The sequence below is a fragment of the Amia ocellicauda genome, chromosome 23, assembly GCF_036373705.1.
Source record: "Amia ocellicauda isolate fAmiCal2 chromosome 23, fAmiCal2.hap1, whole genome shotgun sequence".
Classification (NCBI taxonomy): domain Eukaryota; kingdom Metazoa; phylum Chordata; class Actinopteri; order Amiiformes; family Amiidae; genus Amia; species Amia ocellicauda.
This window is the reverse complement of record NC_089872.1, coordinates 2,304,896-2,320,460: the sequence shown is the minus strand read 5'-3', so window position 1 is coordinate 2,320,460 and position 15,565 is coordinate 2,304,896. Positions and strand designations below refer to the sequence as shown.

Here is a 15,565-nt window from a genome sequence, read left to right as displayed (position 1 = left end):
CCTATAACACTTTTGAAATGATTCAGCGTTTTAATTTTGCAGAACTTTTAAATTGTGACAATTATTTTATTTTTTTTATTTTCAAATGTTGTACATTTATTTATAACATAACCCCTGCTTTGTATAAGAATTGTGTTGAATAAAAACAAAACTATTGATTCAAAGGCTGTTTTCATTATTTTTTCACCTTAACACGCATGACATCTTTTAAAATCCTCACAAGAACACCCCATCTGTATACATGGCTGGCTAGGGTCGTAAGTCATTGTGTTATAAGGGGGGGTCCACAGTGTCCTGACAAACTCTGCCACTTTTTTATCATTTTGGCCTAAATCCTCACTGTACAAGGCCATAATATCGGGGTATGACCTTCCTTTAGATCTATGATATAAGAAAAACACACAGTGTTGACCACAAGTGAAGGTCTGAAGACTTTGTACTTGACGACCGCTGTAAATGGTTTCTTGACAGTTGTTGAGCAGAAAGTTATTGATCTTCAGAGGGAAAGGTCTGAAATCCGGGGGGTTTCCGTAGGAATCAAAAAATTCAACACGGTGGTCCTCCCTTAGATAAATAGCCAGCCAATGTTCTCCGGGCATATTTTTAGGGTGTGTGTTGATTATGTACATTGCAGGTAAATTCTTGATCTTAAATTTAGGCAGCTGGTCGCAGGCGTAGACTCCTTGAAACAGTTTCCGTGAGCCGGCCAGGGCATTCATGATGTGGTTGAGCTCTCTGGTGTTCATTTTAATAATAATCATACAGAACGTTTCTCCTCTGATTCACCTCAATAATGTTGTCAAACACAGCGTACACGACCATATTTACAGTGCGTGGTAGAGGCTGCTTGAAACGCATCTCCAAACGCATATTGCCCGTCTTCATCAGTGAAAAATGTTGTCCACACTCTTCGTCAGGGGTCAGGTTGAAACCGTACAGGGTGTAACCGCTGCAGTATTCCCGGCGATCGATCAGCAGAGGTTGATCCTTGAGATGGCGACCCGTAGCCAGTACTAGACTGTAATATTCACGAACCGCATTGCCGTTTTCAGGTTGAAAAGGTCTGGATGGAACCTGCACACCATCGACGTACAACGCTATAAATTCCGCGTTATAATGTTTAAAGTGAAAGGGGTTCTTGTTGTAAACCCCGGTAAATGCAACATTATCCACGAGACCTATAATAACCTGTTTTGGGAGCTGTCCTAGAAACAGATTTTCCTGGTTCATCACCCGTGTCCCTGCGGGGATACTGTGGACTTTTATATAGACTCTTTCGATCGGGTACTTGGCGTTTGCCGCATGTCCTAGTTTAACCGCCGGGGAGACGGACACTTTTTCCACAAACAGCGAGGCCGATAATATGGTCAGTTTATATTTTTCAGTATCAGGGGTCATCAGACAAAAAGCACTTTTACTACGGATCATTTTAATTTTAATGTCTACCCCGTTGAGCATGAGTTTTTCTTGGAAAAATACGTCTGCATGGATATGCCCCATTAGCTCAAAGGTCCGCCCTTCTGTTGAAAAGGCCGTTCTTTTTTGCAAACCCTTATTGAGTCCCTCTGGATCCTTGTCGTCCATAGCTTCCGGGGTGTCTTTGAAGAAAAGGCCGGGGCTGAACTGTTTGCTTAGGGTCTCCTCACTATAATTAAGGATACACTCCATCATGGCTCTATAGGGGTAAGTATTGCTGCTTTGACAAATGAGCCGATCTCCCAGGGTCACATCCACCTGTGAAAACATGGTGGGCACCGGGTAAGTGATGACCCCAGCGTTGGCCGTCTTCTCGATTGCATCGCCATCCTCATCAGTAAACAGATCCAGTTCTGATTTGACGCATTCTTCCGATAGACTGTGGACAAAAGACATGTTTAAAAGATGTATCCTGAGGCTCTATTTGTCTTTCTTTGAGACTTTCTTTTTGCAGGTTTTTTCTTGTGCTGCTTCCTTCTCCGAGTGTTTCCACGGTATGTTGGAGAATGAGCGATTCTTCGTTTTTTGTTAGCCACGGATCTTCGTCGCCCTGGTGGACACATGCTGTTTCTTCTTTTACCCCCCCTCCTCGCCATTACCATGAGACCCGAACCCTCCTGATGCTCATGGTTAGCTGCCTGGTTCATAACATTGGTGAACACGTCACTAACAATGTTTTTAGCCGCTGATTTCAAGTGGGGTCTGGCTATAGCAAAGCCTCTCTTAAGCAGGGGTATGGCCATTCTAAAGAGACCACGAAAGAGCCCTCCTAGACCGGCACCATACATTGTGGGGGCTCCTACAAAACCGGGCAAGCCAATCCCGGCTTGCGTCTTGTAATAATCCACATAGGCGCTAGGATCTACATAACCCCTCGAGGTAGCCATTTTAATAGTGTACACACTGTTTCAGGGGTCGAAAATGTAGTTTGACAATAACTTTACCGAAGCGGATGGGTACGTTGATATTCTGATCCGATTTTACTTCGATCGTGATGTTGTCAAAGTGGGTCTTTGAGACTGGTACGTATTGTGGCTTGTCATAAGTAATTGTGACCATGTCATTGCTTTTACCTTTAATAAGTACATTTCTCAAAAGGGGGACATAACTATCCCCGACCCTCTGGTGGGATATGATATCCGTATACACATAAAGAGTGTAAAAGCCGCCCCTGATGTCAGCCGGGAAGGGGGCCACCACTTCTGAGAACCTGCTCTCTGTGTCAGAATAGAACCCTAATATACGCCCCAGTTGGCCGCTGGTTTGAATGCTAATACCTGGTTTTGACACCTTGTACACTCTGTTTTTAATAGGGTTGTAATATAGCTTGATGTTGGGGGTGCCTTCTGAGAACTGTTTATGCATCTCATCTAATATTTTATCCACATTGTCATAATAACCTCCTTGTATCGTGAATGTCCATTGACTCTTTTTAACATCATCAAAAATGGCGAAGGTGGCATCCTTATCTTGTAAAACAGCCCAAGTGTAAGGATACTGTATTTCCGCCAACCCCACTTCCGACGACCCCCTTAGATCTATAGATTTTCCAAATTGTACCATGTAACTGGATATTTCATTTTTAGGATATATATCGAGAGAGGCGTTACTGGGTAGAGTCACGTAGAAGCCTCCTGATTCCATCTTGAGTATCGAAAGTAATGCCCCCAACACACCCGCGGGCATGTTGTTATAAGGATTGAATATCGCAAACCTGTTGTTCCGGGACCCAACTATTGAACTTTTCAGGCCATCCAAGCCATTTCACCAACACATATTTTTTCCGGTTCTGGGTTTTTTCAGCTAATATCTTTTCAACTCTGTATACACTGTCTTTACTCACAATAATTTTTTGTAACTCGGCTTCGTAAAACGGTCCTTCTATATCCTCCCCGTCATAGTCTTTTAACCGGTACACGGGGGGGTCTCTAGCCACCTGTTCGGTAACTGTAAAATATTCGTCAGAAAATGTTTGTTCATAACCTTTGGCAAAAGTACTCCTTAGCTTTGAAATGCGAACCACATCACCGATGTTGAACTTATAAGTCGTTTTTCCCTTCTTAATAAATGGTCCGTATACATTTTTATAGACCTTAAAATAATTACTTTGATCAACATCTATAGGCTTCATTTTAATACTGGTGTGATACCCTTGGTTGTAAGCATCGATAAAATCCTGAACTTTATCAAAATACTTGAACGTGTTGACCGCTGTAAAATATCTCCACATTTTGGTCTTTATGGTGCGGTTAAACCTCTCCACTACCGATGCCTTAAGCTCATTACCGGTGGTGAAATTATGTATTTTGTGTCTCTTCAGTAGATTCTGAAATTCTCTGTTGAGAAACTCTTTTCCTTTATCAGTCTGCAGTTTTTTAGGACATCGACCCTGGGACAATATATCCTCAAAGGCCCTTGTCACCGCCCGACCTGTTTTATTATGTAGAATGCGAGCCCAGGCATATTTTGATAACACATCGATACACATCAACATACATTTTTGACCATTGTTATGTTTTGATAAATTTGACATATCGACTAGATCCATTTGCCATTCTATGTCAGTTGCATATACGCGGTTTCTTTTAAAGTTAATCCTGAGAGGTTTATGTAAGGTATAGGCATCTTGTTCCCGAAACCATTCTGAAACAACCACATCATTAACCTTCACTCCGGCCTCAGCGAGTCCTCTTTGAAAACCCTTCTTACCCGCCAAACCCCCAATCTTGGCTGGGTTGTAGTATAGTTCCTGCATTTGGGGAGCTTGCCGAGTCATTCTGTCAAATAACAACACAGACCCACACTATGCGCAAAGTTTTTATACAAGGTTTTTTATTCAACTTCAGGAGAGCAGATACCCCTTTTTAGACATTTGAGAAAAGTATAACATACACAACAATTTTTTCTATGGTCCAGACAAAAAGAAATCAGATGATTGGTTACTTGATCTATATCAACAAATACCTGTTTCTTTATCTTGTAGGCACACACCTCAGTTACATATTTAAATAAAACAACAATATGGCCTATTTTAAAAGTAAACAGAGGTGTATTAAACATGCTCAGTAAAAGGTCATACAGATGTTGATGAAATGGCCTAATATCATTCTTGGCCCCCTTTGAGCGCTTCATCCCAGTGTTTGTACCCCCCCGGTCTTTGTTACAGCAGCCATTAACTTTTCCAGGTTTGAAAGTTGATCCTCATCGATGGTTAAATCTGTAGAGAAAAGGCTCGCGTTGGCTACTTTTCTGTCAAGCACATGGTGTAATAGCGCTCTCAGGTTAGCTGCAGAGTGTTGATGACAGAACCAGTTGCAGAAGCAGTCCAGCACATTCCCCATGTTCAAAGTCCCTTAGTTCAGGTCAGAGTCTGAATCAGTGGCGTAGATGTCGAATTCTTCGTCGCTGTCCCCAGCTTTAACTTCTTTACGGAAGAAATAAGCTTTTAGCTTGCCAGTGGTTTTTCTACTCGGCTCATCCAGGTCATTGAGCAGCTGACCAAGTTTCTCTATTATAAACGGCTCCTTTTTCAGCTCCAGCAAAAGCTCATCTATGATTTTCTGGACTTGTCCCGCAGTGACATGTATGTGGGAGTAAGACAGCGCCTTGATTAGTGCCGGTTTCAGCCACGGTTTGTTCAGTCTTCTGTAAAACACGTTGAAATAGAACAGGAAATAGTAACGGTCTGGTTCAAACAAACAACTGTGTCTCAACTGACTGGGGTGATTCACTTCACACCCCCGACAGACTTCTTTCAGAGCTCGGTCGATGAGAGCACTCAGAATATACACCAGGGTGCTTTTAACCACTCTGCTTACTTGGTCACATACCCCGGGCATAAATCCTGCGTCTTCATCACGCCCCCGGGACAGTCCGATGCTCATTGGGTCGCCTGGTGGTTTGTGTGGTGTTTCTACATCCATTGGACTGAACCCCTCCTGAGACGCACAGACGGTAGACAGTTCGGCAAAATCGAGGCCCTCCATGAGCTCCAGAGGCTGGGGATCACCGAGAGTCATTAGGACATCCATCGCACCGCATGTTGTTTCGTCCTGAGGGACCGGGGTCTGAGGTCTTGGAGGGTAACCGCAGTCAGAGGGTTCTGGAGTGTATACAAAATCTGGGGAATAGAACCAGGGGAGATCCCGGGTTTGAAGAGGCCTGTAGAGCCTGTCGACGTCCGCAGCTTTCGGGTAAGACATTCTCTTTAATTTTAAACCATGAATGAATTGTTGCGCCTTTTATCCTATCTCTTCACTACGTCATGACACACCGTCCTCTTAGAAGAGAGTAGCCCCTGAGCCATCAGACTCCCCTCCAAAACCCCACACGTCGTCTGTTTTATCATTGTCGTCGTCCTTCAAGGGGGATATATAATCCATAATCCAGCATATTCTCCTTCTAACCGAATCCAGTTGCGAACATTTGGTCAAGATGTCAAAACCGTCATTTATACAGGTTATGACCTCTTTCAAGAACGGCCAGTCCACAGCGTCAAACATAATTTCAGTAACCTGTTTTTCTGGATCATCCACACCCCCTTCAATAGGGTTTGTAATCAGGGTACTGTTAAACAAAACCTTACGTTCTGTAGTTAGAGATAGACTCTTCACCACTCTACCGTAGTTCTGCAAGCTTTCCCATTCACACCTTTCAAAACCCTGAGTCAGAGACTCCGTTTCGCATTCTCTTGGACCCTCTTGCAAGCCTTCTAGAGTCTTATCCACAAGCCCCAGATCTCTCCAGGCCATCACCTTCAACCAGTCCTCATAAGAGTATTCAATTACCGTCTCAAAAGGTTCCAACGTACCCTCCTTCTCTCCCAAAGCAAAAAGCTCCACTCCAACATAGCTGGGGTCCCTTTTAAAGCGGTAACCCCGTCGAGCCCCCCAGAACAACACCCAGGAGCGTTCAATCTTCAAATTGGTGAGTACAGGAACCCTTGCCCGGGATTGTTTCTTGCGGGGTTTCATGTTGATGTCGCTGGACATGTTGAAGAAGCGGGATGTTTCAGATGCTGAGAATTAAAGAGGTATTCCCTAAAAGCAGCGCGGGTTCTTAAATAGAGAGGAGAGTTTCGGGGCGTTGCCTTCAGAGGGGTGGGGGTATTTATGGGTGGCCTTGTTGTTCAGGGTTTTATGGGTGTACACTTTCTGACGGATATGACGTAGGAATAATTAAGGAAATAACTCTACCTAAAATCACGCCCCCCAATTATGACGTAGGAATATTAATAAGCTTAGGGCATATGTCATAACAAAATAGGCCACGCCCAAAAAACCCTACTATCTACTACAACGAAATGTGGAAAAGTCCAAATGTTGTTGATAAGATGTTAAATTGCAATGATGTCACACTACTGATGCCATTCATCTTACATGGTGACACACATCCTGCATGAGATAGATTGCACTCAATAAACTCAATACATCTTTCGGTTACTGCTTTCACCATAAATAAATCTCCATGTAGTTCTACATTAGTCACAAGTGCAGATTCAAAACAATGGTTGATTTTCCTTTAACAAGTGATTTAAAATATTTATCAATGGCTTTTGAATAAAACCAAAAACGTAATTATGATTGTGTGTGTGTTTACTTCATTGTGTTCTGGAGTGCTAATTTTAAAGACTGATGAATTTTCAAATTGTCCACTGTGTCACTGAAGACTTGTCAGCTCACTGCCTGATCTCTGTAGGAATCACATCACAGACATGGAGCAGAGCAGATCAGTACCAAGCTCCCCCTTCCTTATGCAAGTTAATCTTTGTTCACCATTGGATTTATTCACTATTCACACAGAACACAGAGTGTTTAAAAAATAATGGACATCAAAATACTTATTTTACTGATGTTGCAGGAAAAGCTGTGTGCTTAGTTTGCAAAGAAATTGTAGTAGTATTGTGGAAGTAAAGTTAAAAATTCCCCTCACAAATGGTTAACTTCATGTATACTTAAGAAAGATAAGGTCAAGTCAACAGCCAGGCCAGAAGGTAAACCCCGTTCACACTTGAGATTTGGCCGGCCTAACTCATATGTGAACAGGGTCATACTAGTCCCGCTTTTTGATCCGGCCTAAATCTTTTGAGGCGGCCTAATGCCGGTGTTCTGACAAACTGCGCTTCCCTATCAGGATGGGCTGCCCAGTCTCTGAAAACAATGGGCTACTGGCTGGAATGAGCTGCCCCAACTGAAAATATTAAGCAGCTCATCCTGTCAGACATAAAGGACCTGTCTGAATGGGCTACCAGCTGTTTTTCAACACTATTACTGTATTTTAACACTTGAAATACGAGGCAGCTCATCCTGTTGGACAGAAGGGACCCGTCAGAATGGGCTTCCCTCTGTTTTTCAACACTAATACTGTATTAGAGCCTTTCAAACCCTATGTAGCTCATCCTGTCATCTATGTGTAAATAGCAAATTGGTCACTATGAAATAACACAGCCAAAATCATTTTAAATGTTCATAATTATTACCAACACATTTATGGGCGTGTTCACTGCGCACGCGTACTTTCGCTAGGCAGCTCATTCTGACAAAGTAGCTCAGTTTGTCAGAACACCGGCCTAAATGAGAATGCGAACGCTCCGGGCCCTGGGCCGGGTGGAAAGCTTCAGCGTGTGACGCAACTCAAGCCACGCCCCCAGAGACTGCGTGTCTGAGTCAGAGAGACGCGGAATAAACACAGAATAAACACAGGCACTGAAACAGCTACACCGCTGCAGGACACACAGTATTGTTTCTGTATTGTTTGAATGTCATATCAATCTATAGCCTTAAATGTACTGTTACATTTCGCTAGCTTACATCTTTATATATATTAAAAAAGTCTAGGCTAAGTAATGACTTATAATTATGTAAACAGTCTACTCGGTTGATTAAAATAAAAGTGTGTAGCTGATAAACTTGCTATTGTTTTTTTCTTGTACTAAGTATGATTGAAGTCTGACATTTAACAGTATGCATTTTACATGTGAAAATTGCATTGTGAAATTGTGAACGGGACCAGGTAACTTTATTAATTATCCGAATTTTGCATTAAAACGATATAAATTTAACCAAAGCAGGTTTCCATTCAAATCAATGCATTTTAAAAGGAGACCAGCTGTTTACTATCCAATCCGAAATGCGATTATATTGAGCTGAGCAGTACAATCACAAATGCCGGCGTTGGAGGAAACAACTGGGACGATGCAGAAATTAAAGCACTGTTTTCAATGTGGATGGAAGATAAAGTTAAAACAGAAACCGAAGAAGTGTGCAGTGCTGCTGTCTTAGGATATAACTATAGACACATCACAGAGGCTTATTTCAATGCATACGATTGCATACTAATACATACGATTTTTTGTGATTTAATGTGGATGTCCTAATAAAGGTGCTTCGCTTTTGTAAAACAGCACTTTTAGACTTGCAGAACCGAAGATAGACATTTGAAAAGGGAAATATATAAATTCGATTCCCCATTGAACCAGCACATTTTTAAATTATATTAGAAAGCTTCGGCTGCAAAGGGTTAACATTACTTTCAAAGAAAATATAGAACCGATCAATAGCCTGTATATTTACATCAATATTAATAAGTTGTGACTATACATACATCGTATACACCTGTAAGCAGACCTAATGTCATGCGTCACTGGTTTGTTTGAGCAGATTTGATTATTCCCGCCATGCATTTCGTGTAGGCCACCTTTTTGCCCGCATATGTGAACGCACTTAGGCCACCTAAAACCGCAAATGTGAACGGGGTCTCTAAAAAAAGCCGGACTAAATTTAAGGCGGCCCAGGTCCGGCCTAATAAGTGTGAACGGGGTGGTAGTTTGACCCCTGTTTGTTATTTTCGATGAGCATCTTGGAGAAGATGACAAACGGTATGATTTGAGTGTCTGCTCCTCAATCCTTGTATTGACCCATAGACTCTGTCCTCTAATAATATATTCTGCTTAGCAAGCTTTTAAGATAACATAGTAATGACTTATTAATAGTAACCAGATCTTTGTTTTCTGTGTATAAGCTCTGGCTTTTAGCATGGAATCAGAGCAACTTTGGGATCTTCTTGATTCACTGTTCCACTCCACGCTGCAAGTAATAAAGGCATTGCAACAAGTGCTCCAACCTGATTGAAGACTAAGTTTCTTCCACATTACCCAAAGAGTACAACTTGAAACGTCACTTTGAGACTAAACATGCAGCGAAATATGAGAGCATGTCTTCGGAAGAGAAAGGTAGACAATCGCACGAGATGGTTTCACAAATGCAAAAGGAACAAAGCTTCATTCACAAGACTTTATTCAGCTCAAGATGGAATTACCAGAACAAGCTATGTAGTTGCTCACAAAATTGCAAAAAAACAGCAAGCCATTCTCAGAGGGAGAATTCATCAAGGAATGTTTGGTTGAATCTGCTGCCTTGACAAGAAAGCGCTTTTTGAAAAACTTGCGTACTGTGACGCAACATGTTGAAGAAATCTCTGAGAACTTGGAACAACAGTTGAAAGGTAGGGTAAACAATTTTTCTTATTTTTCTCTGGCCCTTGACAATAGCTGTGACGTTAAAGCTGTTGATTTTCATGAGGCATTACTATAGATTTTACTTTGACTGAAGAACTTGTGTCAGTGCAGTCAATGACAAACATAACTACAGGCAAGGATTTACTGGACAAAGTTAATGAGTGTGTCTCAAAACTTGGACTGAGTTGGCAGAATGGGTGTCCAAACTTGACAGGCAAAAATGTTGGGTTATAAAAACGGATACAAGACCAAGTGACAGAAACTAACCCAGAGCAGAAAATACATTTTCTGCATTGCATTATTCACCAGGAGGTTCTCTGCAAATGTGTTCTGAAACTTAGCCATGTTGTGGAGACAGTTACACAACATTAGCAGGGGGGGCTGACGGTGTTCATCAGGGGCGCCGGAGGGTGGCAGACAATCTTGTTGCTGCCTAATCTTGCCTAATGGGAGGGCCGGCCCTGCAATCACACATCCTCTACTTACTGCAGTTTATCTAACTTGCAGCTGGGATCCTTCAATACAGCAGAGAGCTTTGTCACTCCTGTGTCCCCTTGGTGACTACAGCTCAGATACAGCTCTGTCGGAGTTGAGGGGTTTGAACATAGAGCTGAGGCCAGGGCAGAACAGCCTTGATCTGAGAATCTACAGTCTGGCAGCCTGTAGGGAGAAGGAGACCAAACATGTTATGTATTTATATATCTTTAACTAGAGTAATGTGCTTCTTGTTGTACAAACAAATCTGGAAACTCCACATAGAAGAGCACTACAGCAACCAATATGTTTTGTTGGTTTAATGAATCAGAATTTATATAAGGTTTCTAGCAGGCCATAAAATGCATAAATATTGCTGTGTTCTCTCTAAAGTTCATAGTTTTCAGGGGATATAGACATCTTGATAGTAAGCCATCTTAAGTAGATGGGACCACTGCCAGCTCAGCACCAGCTTGACACTCTTATACCCCCACTGCATCTCATGATCAAAGAAGACATATGAGGTTGTAAATCCGCTGACAGCTGCCTGAAGAGATGCCAATCAGCAGGTGATATATCTATCCACAAATGAGGAATGTACCATGAATGGCCGGGCCACAGACCACAGTTGTAATTTATAAAGCACTCATATTATTTATCCACAAATAATGTGCCGGAATGCGCCCAAAAATAATTTGCTGCTAGTACTCAGCTCCCTTCATGACAATATGCAAGTCTGTGTTCTGTGCTGCTTGAATCTCAGAATGGGCTCTGACCCCAGCCAGCAGCCCAGCCTCAGCCGCAGAGACCTGGTGATCCTGGCTTACACATCCTGGATTCTCCGGGATCCAAGGATGGAGGGACCCAGGGGAGCAAGGCAGTGCAGAACAGGCAAGCAGGGGTGGAGGGAAAGGAAGTAGAAGACTGCCCCCCACCATGGCAATTGCATAAGGCTCTCCTGTTCTGGTGGTGCCTTTTCTGGGTCCTCTGGTGAGCCTGTGCCTGGATATTCAGGAAGCTCCATGTCCTCCTCTCCAATCACTGGGAGGAATTCTTCTTCCTCCCACTCCAGCTCTGGCACTTCTACCTCGTTCTTGTCATCTTCATCATTGGGGGTCTCTTGAGAAATAACTGTTCCTTCCGTTATTGCTCTAGCACCGCCACCGGCTCTGGCACTGCTGGCTAGTCTTCCTCCTCTTCGCTAATTTCTTGTAGGAGAATTTCTTCCTCTAATTCCAACTCTGGTGGAGCCACATGTTCTTCCTCTGGCTCGGGCTGTTGAAGAGTCACTGGCTCCTCCTTTTGAGACCCTGGGGATTTCAGTGGCACCATCAAAGGGAATGTCAGTGGTTCCTCCCTACAATTGGAGCTATGTAACTCAAACTTTTTGTGGAATTCTGATAAGCTAAGTTTATGTTTGTTTTGTTTTTCATAACAGTTATTGAGTATAGCAGTGAATGAAGTACATGGCTCTGCTAAACAGTTATATTCAAATACATGAAACAAAATACATTTAAGAGTGACGGTTTAAAAGAAATCACTAAGTGATATTGTAGAGTGTGGTGCACCTTAAACTGTAGATGCAGTACATCCAACTGGCCTCACAACCGCTGACTACGTGTCACCACGCTAGCCAGGACCTCCACATCCTGATTCTTCACCTGCGGAATCGTCTGAGACCAGCCACCCGGATTGCTGATGAAACTTTGGGTTTGCACAACCAAAGAATTTCTGCACAAACTGCCAGAAAGTCTCTCAGGGAAGTTCATCTGTGTGCTCTTCCTCCTCATTTGGGTCTTGTCCTGACTGCAGTTCTGGTGGACATTCCTGCAGTCAGCAGGCCAATTTCACGCTAGATTAGGGCCTAATGAATGTATTTAAATTGATTGATTTCCTTACATGAACTGTAACTCCGTAAAATGGCCACAAGACCTGCCATGGTCCAGACCTAGAGACCAAATTTTGCTTGAGCGCCTTGCTGTTGGAAAGTTTAGTGCTCTGAGAATAGCTAGGATGAAGCACCACAGCTGTAGTCAGTGCCTAATACAGAGTCTTGGTTAATTTGATGTATTAAACTGTTTATAAAGGTTAATTTAGTTTGCACACAACAGCACAACCACACAATTAATTCTGCAATATGTCAATACATGAACCCTGATCCCCCCCCACACAGCCAACCCTCTGCTATGGCTACTTAGTGCAAAGCTGAGAAACTTTTCAGCTGAGACATGGCGTTTATTGATGCCATCCAATGTATAGTAATAGAATGTATGGTAAATGTTGTGATTTATTGGGTGGATGTATAAAGAGACTGACTCATGTGTCTGACGAGCAGAGAAGAATAGTGTATTATCTATCCCTTTTCTGTAACTTAACAGAAGTTTAATATTTCAATCACATTATATTAGTTCCACATTAAATCTCTGAAATAAATCAGTATTGCACAGTTTTGACTTAGAGAATCCTAGAGATTGTGAGAATTACTAGTGTTGATCAGCACCTACAATATATTGAACTTTCAATCATACGTGCAAAGAGTTCCTCATACAAAACACAGTCTCTCCTTATCAGTCACTGAATATTCACACAGTCACACATCCTTTACTTACCACAGTTTCTCTTGTTTACAGCTGGGATCCTCATGTACAGCAGAGAGCTTTTTCACTCCTGTGTCCCCTAGGTGATTGCCGGTCAGATCCAGCTCTTTCAGTGATGAAGGGTTTGAACTGAGAGCAGAGGCCAGGACTGCACCGCTTCGCTCTGTGATTTCACACACTGACAGGCTGTAGAAAGGAGAAGACACAATCATTATGTTTCTTTTTCCCAGTACATTAATGATAGTTAATGATAGTTAAGCTGTTCGGGACTGTGGTGCTTTGCAGGACTATGTTTTGGAAGTATGCTGAATGTGTTTTCCCAAATGGGCTGAAGGCTGGTGTTTTTTGGTAGCAGTGCTTGCCTTGTTTTCCAATGTGATTGTCGCAAGCAGGGTTCTTTGCCTAGGAAGAGGACGGCTGAGTTTGTTTGGTGTAGTCTACTCGGCATATTTGTTTTTTGTTTTTGGTTTGGTGGAATACTTTTTGGAGCGTGGCGCTGGAGTGTTATTTTTTGCTGCAGGAGCGTCCCTGAAGGGGCGTGGCCGCCATTGCCAACCCCCCCCCCCCCCCCACAACAGACTGACTGGACTCGACCAATGGCAAGCCTGCACGACTATGACCCACGGATACGCCCTCCAATTCCACTCTGCCCCCCCGAGCGATATGACTAGTGGCCGCAGAGGACTCTCGAGCAGGCTTCTACTCGGGGTACTTCCTGGTGCCAAAGAAGGATGGAGGCTTCAGGCCCATTCTTGATCTGAGGGGCCTCAACATGTTTCTGAAGAAAAGACCATTCCGCATGTTGACTGTACAGCGTATCCTCCAGTCCATCCAGCCGGGCAACTGGTTCATGTCAATAGACCTCAGGGATGCCTACTTCCACGTCCCCATCCTCCCGGCGCACAAGAAATACCTGCGCTTCGACTTCCAGGGCCAGGCGTACAAGTTCAATGTGCTGCTGTTCGGCCTCTCTGGCTCCCCGCACCTTTTCAAAGTGCATAGACACAGCCTTGGCCCCCCTCAGGACAAAGGGCATAAGGATCCTGAACTACCTGGACGACTGTCGGGTGTGCAGACTCCAGGCTTCAGGCAGAGGAACACACACACACACGCAGACCCGTGGCAGCTCCCGCTTCGATGGGACTTACTGACTCAAGCAGAGGGACTGCTGTGGCACCCCAACCCAGCACAGCTGCAGTTGTGGGTCTGGCCCCTGAAAGGCACTGTCTGATGTCTCTAGGGCTGCCTGCGAATGTTGTGGAAACGCTGCAATCGGCCAGGGCCCCCTCCAACAGGGCCCAATATACTTACAAGTGGTCAGTTTTTCAGAACTGGTGTATAGAGAGGAATGTGGATCCTGTGTCGTGCCCCATATCAACAATCCTGTGCTTCCTGCAACAGTTGCTTGAAGATGGAAAATCTGCATCCACGTTGAAAGTTTATCTGGCTGCTATCTCCGCATGTCACGATAAAATTGACAATGTCTCCCCAGGATCGCACTTCCTGGCAAACCAGTTTTTGAAAGGGGCAAAACACTTGAGACCACCGATAAAGGACACAATTTCAGCCTGGGACTTGGAATTAGTGCTGAAAGGACTGAGCGGTGCTCCCTTTGAGCCCAGCTCCACTTCTTCTCGCTCAAGGTAGCTTTTCTTGTAGCGATAACGTTGGCTAGGAGAATTAGTGAAATTCACGCCTTATCTGTGGATAAAGCCTGTCTCATCTTCTCGGGAAGCAACAACAGTCACTCTCAGGACGAACCCGGCCTTCCTGCCCAAGGTCGTCTCAGCATTTCAAATAAATCAACCTATTGTCCTGGAGTCTTTCCATCCCCCTCCACACGAATTGGATGAGGACCGCAGACTACACACACTCTGCCCTGTCCGGGCTTTGAGGTGCTATATGCGGAGGACTGCGCAGAGCCGCAAATCCGACCAGCTGTTTGTCTGCTACGGTTCCACCACCAGAGGGCGGGTGGTTTCAAAACAGCGACTGGCGCACTGGGTGGCGGACGCGATCCGGCTCACCTACGAGATTGCTAATGTCCCCATGCCTGAACACATCTCAGCGCACTCAACGAGGGGACAAGCCACGTCGTGGGCTCTCTTTCACGGTGCCACACTGCAAGAACTATCGTTTTCAGTAATATAATTGAATGATATTAGTTTCCTATTTTTGTCATAAATAAATGATTATTGCACATCTGTGACTTGACCGCATCTTCCCTCTAAAAAGAATCTTAAAAGAGAAACCAATTGACCTATGAGTTTTCAGTTCAACTATTTATTTAGATTGACTGAAAAACCAAGCATATCATTCTCTTACATGATCATCACAAGCAGGGTTCTTTGCCTAGGAAGAGGACGGCTGAGTTTGTTTGGTGTAGTCTACTCGGCATATTTGTTTTTGGTTTGGTGGAATACTTTATGGAGCGTGGAGCTGGAGTGTTATTTTTTGCTGCTGTGTTTTGCCGCTGTCATACTGCTGACCCCTGTTTGGTCTC

General features: G+C 43.7%; 1 protein-coding gene across 1 annotated transcript in view; it reads right to left on the bottom strand.

Moving 5' to 3' along the window:
- The window catches only part of LOC136719370 (ribonuclease inhibitor-like), a 59,241-nt gene extending 45,429 nt beyond the window's left edge, over nucleotides 1-13,812 (bottom strand). Inside the window, exons 1-3 of the mRNA XM_066697291.1 lie at nucleotides 13,775-13,812; nucleotides 13,075-13,248; nucleotides 10,478-10,651 (exon numbers count right to left, since the gene is read on the bottom strand). Coding sequence (XP_066553388.1) covers nucleotides 10,478-10,651; nucleotides 13,075-13,248; nucleotides 13,775-13,812 — 386 coding nt within the window. The remainder of the gene's footprint in view (nucleotides 1-10,477; nucleotides 10,652-13,074; nucleotides 13,249-13,774) is intronic.
- Between the last annotated feature and the right edge of the window lie 1,753 nt (nucleotides 13,813-15,565).